The sequence below is a fragment of the Oncorhynchus mykiss genome, chromosome 15, assembly GCF_013265735.2.
Source record: "Oncorhynchus mykiss isolate Arlee chromosome 15, USDA_OmykA_1.1, whole genome shotgun sequence".
Lineage (NCBI taxonomy): Eukaryota > Metazoa > Chordata > Actinopteri > Salmoniformes > Salmonidae > Oncorhynchus > Oncorhynchus mykiss.
The window spans coordinates 67,842,056-67,864,969 of NC_048579.1; the positions used below are offsets into that span (position 1 = coordinate 67,842,056).

At 41.3% G+C, this 22,914-nt stretch overlaps 1 protein-coding gene across 8 annotated transcripts in view; it reads right to left on the reverse strand.

The window, feature by feature from the left end:
• The window catches only part of LOC110501000 (collagen alpha-1(VII) chain-like), a 111,469-nt gene that overhangs the window by 31,473 nt on the left and 57,082 nt on the right, over positions 1-22,914 (reverse strand). For 7 of the 8 annotated variants that reach the window (XM_036945065.1, XM_036945067.1, XM_036945066.1 and 4 more), the window contains exons 41-75: positions 22,192-22,227; positions 21,724-21,768; positions 17,806-17,841; positions 17,672-17,707; positions 17,522-17,554; positions 16,693-16,764; positions 16,165-16,224; positions 15,896-15,931; positions 15,698-15,778; positions 15,458-15,493; positions 14,639-14,683; positions 14,446-14,517; positions 14,277-14,303; positions 13,897-13,926; positions 13,579-13,617; positions 12,662-12,724; positions 12,551-12,583; positions 12,268-12,327; positions 12,001-12,033; positions 11,108-11,173; positions 9,403-9,447; positions 9,226-9,261; positions 9,116-9,142; positions 8,954-9,019; positions 4,716-4,778; positions 3,999-4,016; positions 3,696-3,734; positions 3,571-3,606; positions 3,339-3,470; positions 2,337-2,441; positions 1,877-2,083; positions 1,533-1,622; positions 1,103-1,147; positions 540-614; positions 24-113 (exon numbers count right to left, since the gene is read on the reverse strand). In XM_036945065.1, the coding sequence (XP_036800960.1) occupies positions 24-113; positions 540-614; positions 1,103-1,147; positions 1,533-1,622; positions 1,877-2,083; positions 2,337-2,441; positions 3,339-3,470; positions 3,571-3,606; positions 3,696-3,734; positions 3,999-4,016; positions 4,716-4,778; positions 8,954-9,019; positions 9,116-9,142; positions 9,226-9,261; positions 9,403-9,447; positions 11,108-11,173; positions 12,001-12,033; positions 12,268-12,327; positions 12,551-12,583; positions 12,662-12,724; positions 13,579-13,617; positions 13,897-13,926; positions 14,277-14,303; positions 14,446-14,517; positions 14,639-14,683; positions 15,458-15,493; positions 15,698-15,778; positions 15,896-15,931; positions 16,165-16,224; positions 16,693-16,764; positions 17,522-17,554; positions 17,672-17,707; positions 17,806-17,841; positions 21,724-21,768; positions 22,192-22,227 (2,013 nt within the window). The remainder of the gene's footprint in view (positions 1-23; positions 114-539; positions 615-1,102; positions 1,148-1,532; positions 1,623-1,876; positions 2,084-2,336; positions 2,442-3,338; positions 3,471-3,570; positions 3,607-3,695; positions 3,735-3,998; positions 4,017-4,715; positions 4,779-8,953; positions 9,020-9,115; positions 9,143-9,225; positions 9,262-9,402; positions 9,448-11,107; positions 11,174-12,000; positions 12,034-12,267; positions 12,328-12,550; positions 12,584-12,661; positions 12,725-13,578; positions 13,618-13,896; positions 13,927-14,276; positions 14,304-14,445; positions 14,518-14,638; positions 14,684-15,457; positions 15,494-15,697; positions 15,779-15,895; positions 15,932-16,164; positions 16,225-16,692; positions 16,765-17,521; positions 17,555-17,671; positions 17,708-17,805; positions 17,842-21,723; positions 21,769-22,191; positions 22,228-22,914) is intronic. The other variant, XM_036945069.1, reaches the window with a different exon arrangement.

Consider the following 22,914-nt stretch of genomic DNA (forward strand, 5'->3'; position numbering starts at 1 on the left):
AGTGGCAAAGGAAATGTGTTCACCTCTTTGCTCATTCCATGTAGTGTGCTTTCTGTTGTGATTTCAAACTCCCCTTGCTTTTCAATTGACAGTGAGGGATCATCTGTGGAATCCTTCAACAAAAATTAAGAATAACTATGAAAAACATTCCACTCTAAAACACTTTTACAAACGTCACAAAATAACGACAGCATTACTGGTGAGTGAGTCATTAATTCATGTATTGCATCAGAGTAATTGAGTTTCAGGTACCTTCTTTAAACTCACTAATCATTTTAGTTTGTAGAGTTTGAATTAGGAGGGTTCCCACACTATGCTGATCACTACCATAACACAATCAGGGCACTGCTAAAGACTGTGGATAATGGGCAGCCCAGTGAGGTAAATGTGTCATTCCAACCCTGATCCCTGAGGTGTACTAGGAAAGATGACATCATAGGGTGTCCACCCACAGATTGAATACTGTAGTTAGGATTAATAATATGTACCAATCAAATAATTAGGAATGTTAATTTACATCTCACTTGACAGTTACTCACCTCATATTCATAACTGTACTCATCCCCATCGTATAATTCCTCCTCCTCCGCTTCCTCTTCCTCCTCTGTACTCGTCTTCAGAGAGGAGAGAAAAAGGTGAGTCCCTTATGTAAATGGGGTCAAGAGGAGATATCTTTCATAAATATGTCTATCATAAACATGTATTTGACCCAAAGCAGCAAAGAGAGAGTACAGGACATGACTTACAAGTCCAAAACAATAAGGACAAAATAAAAAAGCAAGTTAGGAGAAAAAAAAATCATGCTTTTAGTCATTTTAAAATGTCTGTTATGATGATTTAATACCTTTTATTGGTCAAGTTAGGCACAGCAAGTACAGTTTAATAAGCTTAGTTTTAATTTAGGCTTAGAATTCGATAAATGTTATATTTGCTGAGAAAGAAATGATAGTAATTATTTTCTCACTGTCATTTGAAGGAGTTGAGGTTAAAACAGGTGAGGGTGACATGCTTAGCAACAGACTGTGACAACGTAAATGTTAGACATGTTTAGTTTGGGCATTTATATGGTTATTTTGACTCCATCTTTAGTTTGGGCGTTTACCAGGCGTTGTCTTTGCCTCTTATGTCGTCCTTTCTGTCCCTTGCCCTGGTTCAGAATTTCACAGTTAAAAGTTGTAATGCTTTATAGGAAATACAGATCTAACATGCTGTGGTAGTTATGGTCAAAGATATTTACATCTGTGTCATGGGCTGATTCATGGGAGAGAATATGATCGCTAAAAAAATATGTAAATTTAAGAAAATGTTAAAGGGAAAGTTTCCATGTTTTCTTTTACAGTATCTATTTAGACCTATTTAAATATAACATTTGTTTGTATAGTCATTAATACAAATAGGTTGTGAACAACTTACATTTAATTGCATAATTGATGTCCAAATTACAAACTTTTCTCAAATGTTGAAATTGATTTGAACCCAACAAGGTTGTGTTTATCAGATGTATAAAATATATCTATTTGTAGTGACATCACCTTCCGTTCCCGACTCTTCTTTTTCTTCAAGGAGTCTTCCCCACTGAGGAGAACAGTTTCTACTATTGCCCCTGGTACCTCAGAGACCCTCTAAAACACACACACACACACACACACACACACACACACACACACACACACACACACACACACACACACACACACACACACACACACACACACACACACACACACACACACACACACACACACACACACACACACACACCTTGTACTATTCATAGTTCACTTTTAAAAGTTAATTTGACAGCCACTGTTTGGTTGTGGTTTTGAGTAGAGCCAGTGTTTGGCTGTGGGGTTCGAGTAGAAGAGGTACCCCTTACCTCTTCAGACGTTGTGTTGTTAAATGTTGAGTTTGATAAAGCCAACTTGGGGGAGGGAGCTTCACTGAAGTCCTCGTCCACTGTCAGTGTCCCCTCTATCCCCTTAGAGGTGCTCTCTATCCTCCCCACGTCTTGGACCCCATTAAGACCATTAAGAGGGGTGAGACTCCAGAATGTGGGGCCCTCCGCCGTTTCATTCAAAGCATCCTTCATGAGATAGAGACCTGGATGAATAACTACATACTGTAGTACAACAGTGTATCTGTTCGGATACATAAATAGACTGGGCTTTATAATATAGGTTGATTTCTGGGATACAGATAAAGACTAGTCGTGGACTAAAAACAATACTCAATTGATAATCTCCATAGAACTAGCTTTTTTTGTGTTAGGGTTAGGCTTAATATGTGTGAGGGAAAGCGTTCCTATGTCATGTAGCATGTTTGGAGTGGATACTTACAGAGTTAGGTTCTGGTAGCTGTCTGTCTAGGTCAGAGTCAACTGCCTCCTCTATGGTGTCCATCTCTGTCAGAGGCTCCTTGGAGATCTCATACTTTACAGTTCTCTGTTCAAAACACACACTCATGAGTCCAGCACTAACACACTCATGAGCCCAGCACTAACACACTCATGAGTCCAACACTAACACACTCATGAGTCCAACACTAACACACTCATGAGTCCAACACTACCACACGCATGAGTCCAACACTACCACACTCATGAGTCCAACACTAACACACTCATGAGTCCAACACTACCACACTCATGAGTCCAACACTACCACACTCATGAGTCCAACACTACCACACTCATGAGTCCAACACTAACACACTCATGAGTCCAATACTAACACACTCATGAGTCCAGCACTAACACACCCATGAGTCCAACACTAACACACCCATGAGTCCAACACTACCACACTCATGAGTCCAACACTAACACACTCATGAGTCCAACACTACCACACTCATGAGTCCAACACTACCACACTCATGAGTCCAACACTAACACACTCATGAGTCCAATACTAACACACTCATGAGTCCAGCACTAACACACCCATGAGTCCAACACTAACACACCCATGAGTCCAACACTACCACACTCATGAGTCCAACACTAACACACTCATGAGTCCAACACTAACACACTCATGAGTCCAATACTAACACACTCATGAGTCCAACACTAACACACTCATGAGTCCAACACTAACACACCCATGAGTCCAACACTAACACACTCATGAGTCCAGCACTATCTAAGAGTTCTGATACCAGGCTTGTCACCAGGGTTATGGTAAATTACATTTCAATTCAGTCAATTCAGAAAGAGAATTGACATTCCAATTTCAATTTTCCTTATTGAACTTCTCCCAGGAATAACCCACTAAATGACTAGGTATGTCCCCTGGTGTGATTAGGGTTGAAGAGATGTGCATGGACTGTGTACATACTGTGTAGTCAGTGATAATGTTGGAGCCGTGTTTCTCCTTCTCATTGACTCTCCTAGAGGTGGTTAGCTCCTGCAGAAGCTCCTCCATGCCGTCCTGCAGCAGCCTGTCAATCAGTGCCTTCAGCAAGGGCAGCTGGGAAACAGAGTCTTTCTTAATGAGACAGCCACCTTGGGCAGTGAAATGAAAAACTTTGAACTACAAAACTGTTTGGGATTCGGAGTCAAGAGCTTACCCTTATGCCATAGTCTTCAAACATTACTTCAATGTTCTGGGAAGGAGAAAATAAAACATTTTTTTCCATGATTTGTTGTTTTCCATGAAATGTATGTGCCGTTAATGTAGTTCTGAGATGTCTACCTTCATGTCAGCTGCTTTCCCTGGAAGACCAGCGTCACCCTGAGGAATAGGAGCAATAGGACAGGTCAAAACCATGTCCTTTCCAAAGTCCTCACTTATTTCCTTTCACTGACGGGATGTGTCAAACAATATTTGCTAACACTTTATAATACATTTCATGAATAAGCACGAATAAATCATTATTTTTTACTGGGAACACATGACTTTCTTTCCTTTCAATCCGCTCTCCCTGAACATATAAAGTAGACATTACAATTCCACATCAGTTATATCTTCAATCATCAATAAAGTAAAGAAATGTACCTTCATCCCTGGTGGACCCTAAACACAGAGACAGAGGAGCAGAGGGGGATATCAAGCACATTCCACATACAAGTCTAAAGCTAAGCCCAGCTAGCCACTTTTGGATCATATCAACTCATATAAATCACATGTCCTATATAGGATCATATGTAATCAATCAATCAATACACCATCCATCCAAAAACCCACCAATCCATCCACCAACCCACCATTCATCCATCCACCAATCCACCATCCATCCATCCATCCACCAACCCACCATTCATCCATCCACCAATCCACCATCCATCCATCCATCCACCAACCCACCATTCATCCATCCATCCATCCACCAACCCACTATCCATCCATCTACCAACCCACCATCCATCCATCAACCCACCAACCCACCATCCATCCACCAACCCACCAATCCATCCATCTAATCCACCCACCCACCCACCCACCCATCCATACATCATCCACCCACCCACCCATCCATACATCCATCCACCCATCAATCCATCCACCAATCTACCCACCCAACCACCCACCCATCCATCCACCCAACAATCTATTAATCCACCCACCAAACCATCCATCCATGTCAATCAATCAATCAACATATACAGTATACACATCTTGCCAGGCAGTTGTTGGGTGTAGATGCTGCAGCTGACTATGCCCATTAGATTAAATTATATATAGAACCATGCAGAGTATGAACATTGTGCTTACTTTAGCCCCAGGAGGTCCCATTGGCAAAGGGAATGCCTGTCTCATCTCTTCAAGGGTGGCACCCTGGGAACATTCATCAACAATACAGTCAGAGGCAGTCTGACTGTATCTATGCTGCAATACAGCCAGAGGCAGTCTGACTGTATCTATGCTGCAATACAGCCAGAGGCAGTCTGACTGTATCTATGCTGCAATACAGCCAGAGGCAGTCTGACTGTATCTATGCTGCAATACAGCCAGAGGCAGTCTGACTGTATCTATGCTGCAATAGTCTATGTGCCGGCGGGCTAGGGTCAGTCTGTTATATCTGGTGTAATTCTCCTGTCTTATCTGGTGTCCAGTGTGAATTTAAGTATGCTCCCTCTAATTCTCTCTCTCTCCCTTCACTCCCAGAGGGCCTGAGCCCTAGGATCATGCCTCAGGACTACCTGACCTGATGACTCCTGGCTGTCCCTAGTCCACCTGGTCATCCTGCTGCTCCAGTTTCAACTGTTCTGACTGCGGCTAGGGAACCCTGACCTGTTCACGGGATGTGCTACCTTGTCCCGGACCTGCTGTTTTTAAATCTCTCTCTCCACCGCACAGCTGTCTCGACCTCTGAATGCTCGGCTATGAAAAGCCAACTGAAAAGCCAATTTACTCCTGAGGGTACCTGTTGCACCCTCTACAAGCACTGTGACTATTATTTGACCTTGATGGTCATCTATGAACGTTTGAACATCTTGAAGAACAATCTGGCCTTAAATGGCCATGTACTGTTATAATCTCCACCCGGCACAACCAGAAGAGGACTGGCCACCCATCAGAGCCTGGTTCCTCTCTCGGTTTCTTCTTAGGTTCTGACCTTTCTAGGGTGCTTTTCCTAGCCACCATGCTTCTACATCTGCATTGCTTGCTGTTTGTGGTTTTAGGCTGGGTTTCTGTATAAGCACTTTGTGACATCTACTGATGTAAAAAGAGCTTTATAAATACATTTGATTGATTGAGGCAAATATGGTTAAAATATCTAATGCCATAAAAGTTTGGACACACCTACTCATTCCAGGGTTTTTCTTAATGTTTTACTATTTTCTACATTGTAGAATAATAGTCTTGACATCAAAACTATGAAATAACACAAAGGGAATCATGTAGTAACCAAAAAAGTGTTAAAACAAATCAAAATATATTTTATATTTGAGATTCTTCAAAGTAGTCACCCTTTGCCTTGATGAAAGCTTTGCACAGTCTTGGCATTCTCTCAACCAGCTTCATGAGGAAGTCACCTGGAATGCATTTCAATTAACAGGTGTGCCTTGTTAAAAGTTCATTTGTGGAATTTCTTGTCTTCTTAATGCGTTTGAGCCAGTCAGTTGTGTTGTGACAAGGTTGGGGTAGTATAATGAAGACAGCCCTATTTGGTAAAAGACCAAGTCCATATTATGGCAAGGACAGCTCAAATAAGCAAAGAGAAGCAACAGTATATCATTACTTTAAGGCATGAAGGTAGTCAATCCGGAACATTTCAAAAACTTTGAAAGTTTCTTCAAGTGCAGTCGCAAAAACCATCATGCACTATGATGAAACTGGCTCTCATGAGGACCGTGTCATGTCTTTGGCATCATTAAAGGTGAAGACTGTTATTTTATCAAATAAATTCTCAGTAATTATTATTACGTGATTAAACTAATCATGTACATTTAATAAACTAGGAAGTCGGGGCACCATGGAAACTCTTCAGATTACAAAGTTATAATTTTCCGAATATAACTCTTCAGATATTTTAATATCTGATCAATTAGTCCTCTATTAATTAATTATTCTTTACCTTACGTCACTCTCATTTCAAACTTCGTAGAATTCTTGGTTATCTGCACGAACCCAGCCTAAACTATAAATCATCCATACACCAATTGGCTTAATCATTTATTTACTAACTAATCACAGAAATGCATAAACAAACAAACAGTAGATATTGGTTACTAACGATAGGGAATATTCCCTAAGGGCTAAGCCGATATGACGGCTTGGTGGAAAAGGAAAGGGGGCGGAGACAGATAAAGGAGCTGGAAAGACAAAAGGGCTTCACTTCACAGTGGATACTTAAATTCATTGAAATGCTAATCCTTCGCACATGAACGCTCGCTCATTCGGGAATAATTACAATCAATATATTTACGGCCATATGTCGTTGCTATCTTCTCTGTTGGAATTGTCGGTCCGTCTGCTGGAGAGTCAGTTCATCAGAGAGTGGTTGTAGGTCTATCTGCAGCTCCTGATAGTGTCTGTTGTAATGGGTACGTCAGGTGTCCATTGTTCTTAGAATAGATGTTTCGGCGGTTGTCGACATTCGCATCCCAGGTTTACAGAATTTCTAGCTGCAGACTAGTAATTAGTATCTAAGATTTTCTCTTATTCTGTAGGGATCAATAGTCTCAGAGTTGAACCATTGCCAGCCGTGTAGCCAATGCGCCACATGGTATGGTTTTCCAGTCTTGGTACTCAACTATTTGCAATCACAGCTCACGCTGGGGGTTTGCTTAGTCTGCTTAGTCTGTTTATTCGTAACAATAGAAAAGGGCGGTTCCATGACGCCAGATCATGTCTGTGCTCATGGGGGCGTGGCCGCTGACTAGTTAAACTTTACAGGGAATACAATTCTCTCATTCCAAAGGGTAACATCACAAATAGTTTAATCTTTACTCATTCATTTTATACAAGAATTAGATGCAAACCCCATAATTGAGAAATGTACACATTCAGAGATATAGCTGTGTGATATAGTTGTGTGTGTTTCCTGTCCTCCATGAGGTCACCAGATGAAACATACTCGTCATACCCATCACTTAAGTGTCCACGGACCCTTCCCACATTCTTACAAGTGGACATATAATTTAATTCCCCCATTTTGGGGATTTAGGAGTTCAGCCAAGTGAAATCCTTTGTTCACTCTGTGGTCTCTCTCTCTCTGCATGACCAGGGGGAGAGAGTCTCTGCCATGAATGTATGGCCTGAGATAACAGAACCTGGGTGTAGGAGAGAGTGAGAGAGAGGGGAAAGCCACGATCTACACCAAGAAATGGCCACGTAATGACAACCGCCACAGGAAAGGAAGACCCAGAGTTCCCTCTGCTGCAGAGGATAAGTTCATTAGAGTTACCAGCCTCAGAAATTGCAGCCCAAATAAATGCTTCACAGAGTTCAAGTAACAGACACATCTCAACATCAACTGTTCAGAGGAGACTGTGTGAATCGGACCATCATGGTCGAATTGCTGCAAATAAACCACTACTAAAGGACACCAATAATAAGAAGAGACTTGTTTGGGCCAAGAAACATGAGCAATGGACATTAGACCGGTGGAAATCTGTCCTTTGGTGTGATGAGTCCAAATTCTAGATTTTTGGTTCCAACCGCCGTGTCTTTATGAGACGCAGAGTAGGTGAACGGATGATCTCCGCATGTGTAGTTCCCACCGTGAAGCATAGAGGAGGAGGTGTGATGGTGTGGAGGTGCATTGCTGGTGACACTGTCTGTGATTTAGAATTCAAGGCACACTTAACTAGCATGGCTACCACAGCATTCTGCAGCGATACGCCATCCCATCTGGTTTGCACTTAGTGGGACTATCATTTGTTTTTCAACAGGACAATGAGCCAACACACCTCTGTATAAGGGCTATTTGACCAAGAAGGAGAGTGATAGAGTGCTGCATCAGATGAGCTGGCCTCCACAATCACCCAAACTAAACCCAATTAAGATGGTTTGTGATGAGTTGGACCACAGAGTGGTCAATTGCTCAGCATATGTGGGAACTCCTTCAAGACTGTTGGAAAAGCATTCAAGGTGAAGCTGTTTGAGAGAATGCCAAGAGTGTGCAAACCTGTCATCAAGGCAAAAGGTGATTACTTTGAAGAATCTCAAATCTAAAATATATTTAGACTTGTTTATCACTTTTTTGGTTACTACATGATTCCATGTGTTATTTCATAGTTGTGATGTCTTCACTATTATTCTCCGATGTAGAAAACAGTAAAAAGAAAGAAAAACCCTTGAATGAGTAGGTGTGTCCAAACTTTTGACTGGTATATATATATAGTTTTTTTCCATCATCATTTTTTTACTTGGTGGGGTCAAATAAAACCACATAGGATGCCTATTGGAGAACCCTGCAATAGACAGATGGGTTATCATGGATAATGTAGAAGATTGTTCTTACATGGTGCACCAGTTTGTAGGGAATGTGGAGATGTACTTACCTCTTGTTGAGTAACCAGAACATGGGTACCAGGTGGGCCCGGAGCACCCAATTCCCCTTTTTTACCCTGGGGGGAGATAGGAGAAATTAACAATTGGGCTTAATTATCATGTTAATAATTTGATGATAATTAATACTGCCTTATTAAAATAAAATAACTTACCTCAGTTCCCGATTCACCTGTATCACCCTAGGGTTAGAGACACAAAATCACAAATATGGTTTATTGTGTTGGTGTGTTTGGGGAATAGCCAGACTTGCTACAAATCATACCTTTTTGCCATCATCTCCTCTTTGTCCTTGCTCTCCCTGTCTCAAGAGAAGAATTAGGAGGACTTCATTTTGGGGTATTTGTGGGTATTTTTTAAGTGATCTCATTAAAATGCTGGAACAGAGCAGGAACATTAAAAAAAATACAATATTATTTGACAAAGAGAAAAAAATGCTCACATCTTTTCCAGCCAGACCTCTCTTTCCATCAATGCCAGGTCTACCCTACATATCAGGAGGTAAATATTCCACTTACAAACTAGCAAAAAAATATAACTTCAAATAATGATATAGTGTTTTTGCTATACAAATCATAGCCAAATTGTTGGAATACCTATGTACAGTTGAAGTCGGAAGTTACCATACACCTTAGCCAAATACATTTGAACTCAGTTTTTCACAATTCCTGACATTTAATCCTAGTACAAATTCCCTGTCTTAGGTCAGTTAGAATCAGCACTTCATTTTAAGAATGTGAAATGTCAGAATAATAGTAGAGAATGATTTATTTCAGCTTTTATTTCTTTCATCACATTCCCAGTGGGTCAGAAGTTTACATACACTCAATTAGTATTTGGTAGGATTGCCTTTAAATTGTTTAACTTGGGTCAAACATTTCAGGTAGCCTTCCACAAGCTTCCCACAATAAATTGGGTGAATTTTGGCCCATTCCTCCCGACAAAGCTGGTGTAACTGAGTCAGGTTTGTAGGCCTCCTTGCCCGCACACGCTTTTTCAGTTCTGCCCACACATTCTCTGTAGGATTGAGGTCAGCGCTTTGTGATGGCCACTCCAATACCTTGACTTTGTGGTCCTTAAGCCATTTTGCCACAACTTTGGAAGTATGCTTGGGGGTCATTGTCCATTTGGAAGACCCATTTCTGACCAAGCTTTAACTTCCTGACTGATGTCTTGAGATGTTGCTTCAATACATCCGCATCATTTTCCTCCCTCATGATGCCATCTAGTTTGTGAAGTGCACCAGTCCCTCCTGCAGCAAAGCACCTCCACAACATGATGCTGCCACCCCCGTGCATCACGGTTGGGATGGTGTTCTTCGGCTTGCAAGCCTCCCCCTTTTTCCTCCAAACATAACGATGGTCATTATGGCCAAACAGTTCTATTTTTGTTTCATCAGACCAGAGGGCATTTCTCCAAAAAGTACAATCTTTGTCCCCATGTGCAGTTGCAAACCGTAGTCTGGCTTTTTTTATGGTGGTTTTGGAGCAGTGTCTTCTTCCTTGCTGAGTGGCCTTTCAGATTATGTCGATATAGGACTTGTTTTACTGTGGATATAGATACTTTTGTACCGGTTTTCTCCAGCATCTTCACAAGGTTGATTTGCACTTTTCGCACCAAAGTACGTTCATCTCTAGGAGACAGAACGCTTCTCCTTCCTGAGCGGTATGACGGCTGCGTGGTCCCATAGTGTTTATACTTGATTTATTTTGGTTTTCCCATGATGTCAATCAAAGAGGCACTGAGTTTGAAGGTAGGCCTTGAAATACATCCACAGGTACACCTCCAATTGACAGAAGCTTCTAAAGCCATGACATCATTTTCTGGAATTTTCCAAGCTGTTTAAAGGTACAGTCAACTTAGTGTATGTAAACTTCTGACCTACTGGAATTGTGATACAGTGAATTATAAGTGAAATAATCTGTCTGGAAACAATTGTTGGAAAAATTACTTGTGTCATGCATAAAGTAGATGTCCTAACCGACTTGCCAAAACTATAGTTTGTTAACAAGGAATTTGTGGAGTGGTTGAAAAACGAGTTTTAATGACCTAAGTGTATGTAAACTTCCGACTTCAACTGTATATTAAGTCATGTCAAATTGAATTACTGTATGTGTATGTTATAATGATGACAGAAACATACTCACTGGGGTCCCAGGTAAACCAGGCATTCCAGCAATCCCCATCCTGCCTTGGTCTCCTTTCTCTCCCCTCTGCTCAGACCGACACACACAGGCACGCACACATGCACACGCACACACACACACACGCACGGATGCACACACACTCGCATGCACACACACACACGCACACACACACACACGCACACACGCACGCACACACACACACGTTTCCCATCTATAAGTGGGGTTCCTTGCCCTCTGTATACATTATGATATTGTTAAATGACTCATGGATGACTAACAATCATCAACCTAGTACAACATTGCTAGTACATAATGTTCAATGAATAGGCTGTAATCACCAATCCCCTATACAGTAGGTGAACCTGTGACAAGTTCCTGCTGAGAGAAGTCCACATACTATGCACAGCAGAAGGCTTTCTCATCAGAAGCCTTAAACGTGTAAATTATGAAAGTCACACCACCAACTGTATGGTTTTTGATCATTTAAATGAATAATACCTACTGTTTGATTCTTGAAGAATATAACTTAGAAAAACATTGTGAGCTAGCTTGACTGTCTAATCCCAACGTAACCCAAAACATCTTCTGAAGTACTTGGTTAGTCCATGCACATCATCAATCAATGTAATGTAGTGTAATGCAAGAGGGAAACTGCTGTAGTCCTAGAGAACCACAGCCAATGCAGGGTTTTGTCTCACCAAGCAGTAACACTCACTGAATCAACTGATCATCAGCTAACAACGGCCTTTAATTTAAACCACAATTGGTTTAATCAGGTTTATCAGAGCTGGGCTTTAAACACACCCTGTAGCTCTGTAGGACTGCAGTTATCCTCTGATTAAAGGAATTAGAGCAAAATGTGTTTATTCAAAGGGTATGAATACTGCACTCACCGTTCCTGGCTCGCCTGTCTTTCCTGGGTCACCCTGCAGACAGGAAACCATTCAAAGCACAACACCTTGATTATCTGCTACAACTTTTTATGGATTGAACGATCAACACCCAATTTTGTCAATGTGAACTCTTACTGTGATAATGATTCTGTTATGCTGACAAACTACAACAATACATCTAGTCTATGTACGTGTATGTTTGTGTGTGTTCACATTAGAATAACAACAACAGATGTGAAAGGAAGTGAGGGAATGAGGTGTCCAAACCTTGGATCCAGGTTTTCCTGGTAACCCATCCAGACCATCTCTCCCTGACCCAGACCCTCCCTGTCAAACATGTTATCAGGGGTCAGATGTAAACATCAGTTACAACAATGTAATACCAATATAAGCCCTCAACCTTCACCCTGTAGGTCACAGTTATTTAGAGGTCATTCAACGTTGTGGTATTACATACATAGCTTCTATCAGCCTGTTCACAGAACGTTTGAAAAGTCTTAGCGACACAACTTAGCGACAGAGCTCTTCATTGTTACTCATGTGGTCATACCGTTCCTGGAGATCCTGGTTTTCCATCAGGACCCTACAGAGAGAAGAATACAGTGCTATTATTACCATGACCTGCCAAACATGACCTGTGACCTCTAAGTAGCACACTCACCCTTTGTCCAGGCAGACCTGTCTCCCCTCTGAGACCGGGCTCTCCGGGATGTCCTGGTTCACCCTGATGGATGAGAAAACACACCAGCCCCAATCAAATAGAATAGAAAAGAACAATTGAATAGAATAGAAAATAGCATAATCAAATAGAATAGAAAATAATATAGTATAGTATAGAATAGAAAAGGGTATTTCTGGATAAGAGCTTGAACAATAGGAATACATGTCAATGTATTATACTGTGATTAAGTACATCTATTATACTGTGATGAAGTGCATCTAGTACACTGTGATTAAGTACATTCATTAAACGGTGAGGAAGTACATTTACTATACTGTGATTAAGTACATCTATTATACTGTGATGAAGTACAACTATTATACGGTGAGGAAGTACATTTACTATACTGTAATTAGGTATATATATATATTATACTGTGATTTAGTATATATATTATACTATGATGAATTACATATATTATACTGTGATAAAGTACATCTATTAAACTGTGATAAAGTACATATATTATACTGTGATTAAGTACATCTATTATACTGTGATGAAGTACATCTATTATACTGTGATGAAGTACATCTATTAAACTGTGATAAAGTACATATATTATACTGTGATTAAGTACATCTATTAAACTGTGATGAAGTACATCTATTATACTGTGATAAAGTACATCTATTATACTGTGATTAAGTACATCTATTATACTGTGATTAAGTACATCTATTATACTGTGATTAAGTACATCTATTATACTGTGATAAAGTACATCTATTAAACTGTGATGAAGTACATCTATTAAACTGTGATGAAGTACATCTATTATACTGTGATTAAGTACATATAAATCTGTTATACAGTGATCCATGTCATGCCGATGACGTAGATTCCACTTATCTCACCTTGATCACCCTAGTCAGGATATTGTTGTCTGAACTGAACTGGAGGGAACAAACACAACAGAAATATGAAACAAGTCCAGTCCTCTTCATAAAGGGTCTTGAAAGGGTTAAATTAAAGATGGACTAGTCACATGAAACTAAATGAACCAACCAAAAAAAGTTAATCTTCAATCACATGTTTTCATCTGACTCCCTGGATATATAATCTACCCCCTTGGGCTTCTAGGAGCATCAAGCATCTTCTCACTGGTTCCATCTGCCAGGGAAGGCTGAGTTCATGGAAAGTTGTTCTGAAGAGGTAACGGATGATGGACTTACTTGCGCGCCTCCCGGAGGTCCTGGTTTTCCCTTCAGAGGCGAGACCATGGGAACAAAACAAAACAAGAGGGATGTGCGGTCAACTAGCGGCTAGTAAACACACTGTGCGAGCTGAGCAGTCCTGCATCACCATCACAATACTGATGGGAGATGCAACACTCACTCAAGGGGAACATAACATGATTAATAAAGCTGGGATTTTTCATTTGTGCATTTATCAGGCTAGGAATATAATTAGAAACACAAGAGTGTTGATGTTCCTGAACAATGGGCGAAGTCAGTGACGTGAGACATTGACCTAAACCAAGTGTGATGGAGAGTCAGCCAACCGCTGCATACAGTGATACATGTCTGTCATGTTGTTGTGAATGTACACCTACAGGCTCTCCTTTCTTTCCCTCCGTTCCCTGAAACAAAGAGGAAATCATATCGCTGAACATATCCAACCACGCCGAGCAATTCAAATCAATCAGGTTTGTATCTTTGACAGTGACTAATAAAGTTTTACAAACAAAATGGCGCTTGATAGTAAAGTCAGAAAATGCTTACAGGCAAACCAATGTTCCCGGTATCTCCTTTCTCTGCTGGGTCCCCTGGTCGTCCCGGTAACCCCAGTGGGCCCTACAGTCACAGTATAGAGTGAGGATAAGCCAAGAAATATCCACTCCAACCAACAGTGCAGCATATTTCAAACTTGTGTGCAGAGAAATGATAAGAGTTGGGTAGAACATGGAGACATTACCCTTGTTCCTCTCTCACCAGGCTCACCCGCTGGTCCCTGCTCTCCCTGAGGAGAAAGCATTCATAACAGAGAGAAAAACTGTGACTCACCGCATGTTTGTGGGTGTTGTATCCAATCATATGCTGTAGGTGCTGTGTCTAAATATAATGCTGTTGTAGCGATTGAGGAGGAACAGCAGGATTGGGGCTTGAACCAGTAAACCAGAGGTAACATGGTGAGTGAATTACCCTGTGCCATAGAGGTTCAGAGCTATTGGCAGAGGTTTCATTGCATTTACGGTAAGTTACATACAAGGAGACTATACTGAAATATAAACTGGGGGGTTCAAGCCCTGAATGCTGATTGGCTGAAGGCCATGGTATATTAGACCGTATACCACGGGTATGACAAAACATTTATTTTTACTGCTCTAATGACATTGGTAACCAGTTTATAATAGCAACAAGGAACCTCTGGGGTTTGTGATATATGGACAATAATTATTTTTTATTTTTATTTTTTTTACCTTTATTTAACTAGGCAAGTCAGTTAAGAACAAATTCTTATTTTCAATGACAGCCAAGGAACATGGGGTTATCTGCCTTGTTTAGGGGCAGAACGACAGATTTGTACCTTGTCGGCTCGGAGATTCGATCTTGCACCCTTTTGGTTACTAGTCCAACGCTCTAACCACTAGGCTACCTGCATATGCCATGTCTAAGGGCAGTGTTGCATCGTGCATAAGAACAGCCCTTAGCTGTGGTATATTGGCCATATACCACACATCCTCGGGCCTTATTGCTTAAATATTGTCCAGCGGATACAGATGCATGAACTCACCCGTAGTCCTGATTCTCCTTTGATTCCAGGCACACCCTATAAACAAGGATAATTGTCACACCAATAGTGTCATCTAACCCATGCTGACTGTTTGAAGAACTATGTGAATGTATTGATCCCATTTATCTCTCTCTCACACACACACACACACACACACACACACACACACACACACACACACACACACACACACACGCACACACACATCATTGCAATAACAGCCAGTCATGATTTACTTACATCTTTACCTCTTAGTCCTGGTGCTCCAGGATTCCCGGGGACCCCAACAGTTCCCCCTGCCCCTTTAGAGCCATCGTGCCCCTGTAAAGATGGAATCACTGACACGCTGCGTGTACTTTTTATTTGAATATCTCTAAAATGTCCCTACAATGTAATGATATTGATGGCATGTGAAGTGGACTGAGAGAAGTTATTTACCTTGGGTCCAGGTTTCCCAGACAAGCCAACATTTCCCTGTAAGGTGGAGGAGACCAACAAACGCATCAAACATGTCAGCCTGTCCTAGAGTGTCATCATGGCTCATCTGACCAATAGAAAAAATGGATAAATATGCATATCTAACTTATCAGGTGCAGGACAGAAGATCGTATCAAAGAAAAGGAAATGTCCAGAACAGGTACGCTCCCATGGTGATTTAATCAGACAACCATCTGACCAATGACACACACCGGTAGTGAAGCACTCACCCTTTCACCGTTTTCTCCCTTTGGTCCCTGCTGTCCAGGAATGCCGAACCCAGGACTACCCTGTAGAAACCCAACAGACAGACCACACACACAACACCGTTGTTTCTCTATCCGGCCGTCACAACACAATAATATGTTATATGTGACTGTTGTATCGACCATGTGATTGTTATGTTGACCATGTAATTGTTGTGTCGACCATGTGATTGTTATGTTGACCATGTCATTGTTGTGTCGACCATGTGATTGTTATGTTGACCATGTAATTGTTGTGTCGACCATGTGATTGTTATGTTGACCATGTAATTGTTGTGTCGACCATGTGATTGTTATGTTGACCATGTAATTGTTGTGTCGACCATGTGATTGTTATGTTGACCATGTAATTGTTGTGTCGACCATGTGATTGTTAAACCTACCATGTGATTGTTATGTCTGCTGGGTAGGGGTGAATTTCAGGTTAGGAAATGGGTTATGCTGGAACCTGAGGTAATGACAAGATGGATGACACTATTCTGTGTGGTTTACCTTCTCTCCTTTGACTCCTTGGACCCCTTTTACTCCCTGGGGTCCAGTCGGACCGATGGGACCAATGTCACCCTGAGTAACACAACACAGACAGTCACACAGACACACAGGCCAATCAATAAACACAACACAGACAGTCACACAGACACACAGGCCAATCAATAAACACAACACAGACAGTCACACAGACACACAGGCCAATCAATAAACACAACACAGACAGTCACAGACACACAGGCCAATCAATAAACACTACAACCACTTACAGAACAACAATGAAAAGCAGCTTAGCAACCAAGGGGGCCTTTGACGTGTTGTTTTAACAAAGAAAGATCTGAAGAGCCCCTCCTTAAACTCTAACTTTTAACAATAGATCTTGGACGACTACATCTAGAGAGGAAATAGCTATCTCTGTGGTGTATCATGGGTAATCCATGAGTCCCCAGTGGCCACTAAGCAGAAATGTAATTGTGTTGTTTGTTGACAGGCAGGCCTGGGGATTTGGTCCTTGTTGTGAGAGAATAATCCCACCACCAATTAACAGCACTTTAACTGTTAGGATACGATGGCTTAGAGTTTGTTGTAATGCAGATGTCTGGTTAGGGGCACCTTAGAGTTTGTTGTAATGCAGATGTGTGGTTAGGGGCACCTTAGGGTTTGTTGTAATGCAGATGTGTGGTTAGGGGCACCTTAGGGTTTGTTGTAATGCAGATGTGTGGTTAGGGGCACCTTAGAGTTTGTTGTAATGCAGATGTGTGGTTAGGGGCACCTTAGGGTTTGCAGGTTTTACCTAAAGTTAATAATACTTAAACAATAATAAGCCACTTACCCTGGTACCCTTCTTTCCTGTGGGACCAAGGATCTGTTGTGATGAAACGGAGAGTAAGCATAATATTATGCAGGATTTGATAGTACTGTGTATAAAGCATGTATTTAGGTAAATACAGTCAGGGAGAATGATTTGGTATTGTAACATTACCCCTTTGGCTGGGTCACCAGGAACTCCTCTCTGTCCCTGTGGAGTGAGACCAAAGGCTTTACCTCTCTCACTCACACTAACACTCACACTCTCACTAACACTCACACTAACACTCACACTCCATGAATACTCACCTCGTCACCCTTCTGGCCAAGAGCCCCCGCAAACCCCTGAGAGAGTGGACGACAACATATCTATTCATATCCTGAACAATACACATAACAAACTTACCTGAACTTATTATACAGAAAATAAATATATCTTGCTAAATAAGGTCATCAAATCTCATAACTAGGGCCCTGCGTTTTGGTTAATCATGTCACATGACCTGGATTTGAACTTTTATTTAAAGCTTTTTCATGAAACTGTCCCCTTTTCTTTTCATGTCAATTGGTCCAGCACCATCCTCAGACAACTGGTCCAGCACCATCCTCAGACAATTGGTCCAGCACCATCCTCAGACAATTGGTCCAGCACCATCCTCAGACAATTGGTCCAGCACCATCCTCAGACAACTGGTCCAGCACCATCCTCAGACAATTGGTCCAGCACCATCCTCAGACAATTAGTCCAGCACCATCCTCAGACAATTGGTCCAGCACCATCCTCAGACAATTGGTCCAGCACCATCCTCAGACAATTGGTCCAGCACCATCCTCAGACAACTGGTCCAGCACCATCCTCAGACAATTGGTCCAGCACCATCCTCAGACAATTGGTCCAGCACCATCCTCAGACAACTGGTCCAGCACCATCCTCAGACAATTGGTCCAGCACCATCAGACAATTGGTCCAGCACCATCCTCAGACAATTGGTCCAGCACCATCATCAGACAATTGCTTTCATTTTTGGTGTAATTCTAATTTCTGGAAAAGGCTTCAAATAAATCTAGATCATATAACATGATAGCCAAGAACACATAGGCCTACTCATAACATATGAGTCATAACAAGGTACATTTTGACAACACTTTCTGAAAAATGAAAAATGATAACATTCATATTTATTTGTTATGAGTTACAGTGTTAATTGGCCAATTGAAATAAAAAATATTAATGTCAGTCAATATCAGCCATTGGAGCAAATGCTTGACTGAAATGATTCATACTTTTCCAAACATAAAAAGTGCCTTCGAAAAGTTTTCAGACCCCCTGACTTCTTCCACATTTTGTTACATTACAGCCTTCTTCTAAAATGGATTATATAAAATAAAAATCCTCAGCAATCTACACACAATACCCCATAATGACAAAGCGAAGAAAGGTTTTTAGAATTTTTTGCAAATGTATAAAATAATATATAAAAAATACCTTATTTACATAGGTATTCAGACCCTTTGAAATGATCACCCTTTGAAATTGATCATCCTTGAGATGTTTCTACAACTTGATTGGAGTCCACCTGTGGTACATTTAATTGATTGGACATGATTTGGAAAGGCACACACCTTTCTATTCAAGGTCCCACAGTTGACACAGCATGTCAGAGCAAAAACTAAGCCATGAGGTCAAAGAAATTGTCAGTAGAGCTCCGAGACAGGATTGTCTAGGCACAGATCTGGGGAAGGGTACCAACAAATGTTTGCAGCATTGAAGGTCCCCAAGAACACAGTGGCCTCAATCATTCTTAAGTGGATTAAGTTTGGAACCACCAAGAATCATTCTAGAGCTGGCCGCCATGCCAAACTGAGCAATCAGGGGAGAAGGGCCTTGGTCAGGGAGGTGACCAAGAACCAGATGGTCACTCTGTGGAGATGGGAGAACCTTCCAGAAGGACAACCATCTCTGCAGAACTCCACTATTCAGGCTTTTATGGTAGAGTGGCTAGACAAAGCCACTTCTCAGTTTTGTCAAAAGGCACCCAAAGACTCTCAGACCATGAGAAACAAGATTCTCTGGTCTAACGAAACCAAGATTCAACTCTTTGGCCTGAATGCCAAGCGTCACGTCTGGAGGAAACCTGACACCATCCCTACGGTAAAGCATGATGGTGGCAGCATCATGCTGTGGGGATGTTTTTCAGCGGCAGGGAATGGGAGACTAGTCATGATTGAGGCTAAGATGAACGGGGCGAAGTACAGAGAGATCCTTGATGAAAACCTACTCCAGAGGACTCAGGACCTCAGACAGTGGCAAAGGTTCACCATCCAACAGGACAATGACCCTAAGCACACAGCCAAGACAGTGCAGGAGTGGCTCTGGGACAAGTCTCTGAATGTCCTTAACTGGCCCAGCCAGAGCCCGGACTTGAACCCAATCAAACATCTCTGGAGAGACCTGAAAATAGCTGTGCAGCAACACTCCCCATCCAACCTGTGGAGAAGAATGGGAGAAACTCCCCAAATACAGGTGTGCTAAGCTTGTAGCGTCATAGCCAAGAAGACTCAATGCTGTAATTGCTGCCAAAGGTGCTTCAACAAAGTACTGAGTAAATGTAAATGTTATATATATATATATATACATATATATATTTAATTAGCTTTGTCATTATGAGGTATTGTGTGTAGATTGATGAAGGAAAAAACACTATTTAATCAATTTTAGGATAAGGCTGTAACCTAACAAAATGTGGAAAAAGTAAAGGAGTCTGAATACTTTCCGAAGGCACTGCATAATGGAACTCAGAAGGCACTGCATAATGGAACTCAGAAGGCACTGTATAATGGAACTCAGAAGGCACTGCATAATGGAACTCAGAAGGCACTGTATAATGGAACTCAGAAGGCACTGTATAATGGAACTCAGAAGGCACTGTATAATGGAACTCAGAAGGCACTGTATAATGGAACTCAGAAGGCACTGTATAATGGAACTCAGAAGGCACTGTATAATGGAACTCAGAAGGCACTGTATAATGGAACTCAGAAGGCACTGTATAATGGAACTCAGAAGGCACTGTATAATGGAACTCAGAAGGCACTGCATAATGCAACTCAGAAGGCACTGTATAATGGAACTCAGAAGGCACTGTATAATGGAACTCAGAAGGCACTGTATAATGGAACTCAGAAGGCACTGTATAATGGAACTCAGAAGGCACTGTATAATGGAACTCAGAAGGCACTGTATAATGGAACTCAGAAGGCACTGTATAATGGAACTCAGAAGGCACTGTATAATGGAACTCAGAAGGCACTGCATAATGCAACTCAGAAGGCACTGTATAATGGAACTCAGAAGGCACTGTATAATGGAACTCAGAAGGCACTGTATAATGCAACTCAGAAGGCACTGTATAATGGAACTCAGAAGGCACTGCATAATGGAACTCAGAAGGCACTGAATAATGGAACTCAGAAGGCACTGAATAATGGAACTCAGAAGGATATAATTTGAGATAAATTTGAGATAATGATGATGATGATGATTTGAGATAAACCTCCTGTATTCATTATGCACATTGCAATTAGGTTGAATTAAAGCTCAGTGATGCAAGACCTTCTCAGATAGACCATTAGTCCTGACACACCCATAGCCGTGGGAGGTAGGGGTGCTGAGGGTTCTGCAGCACCCCCTGAAAAATCAGAATAAAAAAAACCATATTAATAATAATAATAAAAGTAGTGCACTGGGCCTTTACTAGTCGTCTATTAGCGGGCCGATGTAGCCCATGGCTGGACAGGTTGGAGGAGGATGGCTACCCACTTCAATCTAATCAACTGGGTTAATTTCCCTAAGGAAGACACACTCCTTCACACAGATAATGTGTGGAGGGAGAGGGCAGGGGAAGTGGGTTCACCTAACTAGTTGCAAACTTTCTCAATGAAAAGTTACAACACAAGCGATTTGAAGGATAAAGCGAGCAAATTTGTAATCAGAGGATTTGTGAAGGGAGGGTAAGCCATAAAAGCCCTACAGACTGTAAGTCAATAGACTCGAGGCCATCTTCAATAGGCACCAAATGGAAGACAAACTGAAACGGAGAGGGACTACCCGGACTTGTCCAGTAAGAAACACTCATTTTTGTTTTCTGTTTCTGCATGCCCAAATGAACACAGCCCAGGTTTGGTAGTGTGGTAATGATTGATTCTGTAATGGCTGGTTATACTCACTGTCACTCCCTGTGTTCCCATAGGCCCCACCTCTCCTCGATCGCCCTGTAGGAGACATAACCATAACATTACCACCACATTATCACCATGATCATAATCTGATGAGCTACTCACACACCTGCCTGTAGAGTAAAAACATACTATCTATCGTAGCAGGAGATGTGATAACTGTTATGAGGTGGGGACTTGCACTTCATTGGCTTGTGCTCGGACTGGCGTACGCAAACAGATGCACGGGCGCGCACGCGCACACACACACACACACACACACACACACACACACACAGCCTAATGGATCTGATCACATTCTAAGCCATACACAGCCCAGCGATTGACCTGGAGCTGAAATAAATAGATTTTCTCATTTAATCAGCTGATGAAACACCACTCTTATTAATTATTCAGAGAATATTTCAATATGAGGCGGCGTAATGAGCGGTAGAGCAAATCAGTGTGGATTTAACTGACCTTATCCCCTTGGATGCCTTTCACTCCCTTCTTCCCCTAAAGGAGGAGAGAAACAGTAGTGGAAAAAGTACTCAAACCTCATACTTGATTAAAAGTCAAGATACTTTAATAGAATGACTCAAGTAAAAGTGAAGTCACCCAGTAAAATACTACTTGAGTAAAAGTATTTGGTTTTAAATATACTTAAGCATTAAAAGTAAATGTAATTGTTAAAATATACTTCAAAAGTATCAAAAGTAAAAATACAAATAATGGAACATTCCTTATATTAAGCAAACCAGACGGCACAATTTTCTTGTTTTTTAATTTACGGATAGCCAAGGTCACATTCCAACACTCAGACATCATTTAAAAACAAAGCATTTGTGTTTAGTGAGTCCGCCAGATCAGAGGCAGTAGGGGTGACAAGGGAGGTTCTCTTGAGTGTGCAAATTGGATCATTTTCTGTCCTCCAAAGCATTCAAAAAGTACCGAGTACTTTTGGGTGTCAGGGAAATGTATGGAGTAAAAAGTACATCATTTTCTTTAGGAATGTAGTGAAGTAAAAGTAAAAGTTGTCAAAAAATATAAATACTAAAGTGAAGTACAGATACCCAAAAAAACTACTTAAGTAGTACTTCAAAGTATTTTTATCTTAAGTACTTTACACCACTGGAGAGAAACCATCCAGCCGGTATAATTTAATTACGAAAGTCTGTATATAAAGTACATGATAATGGTCTC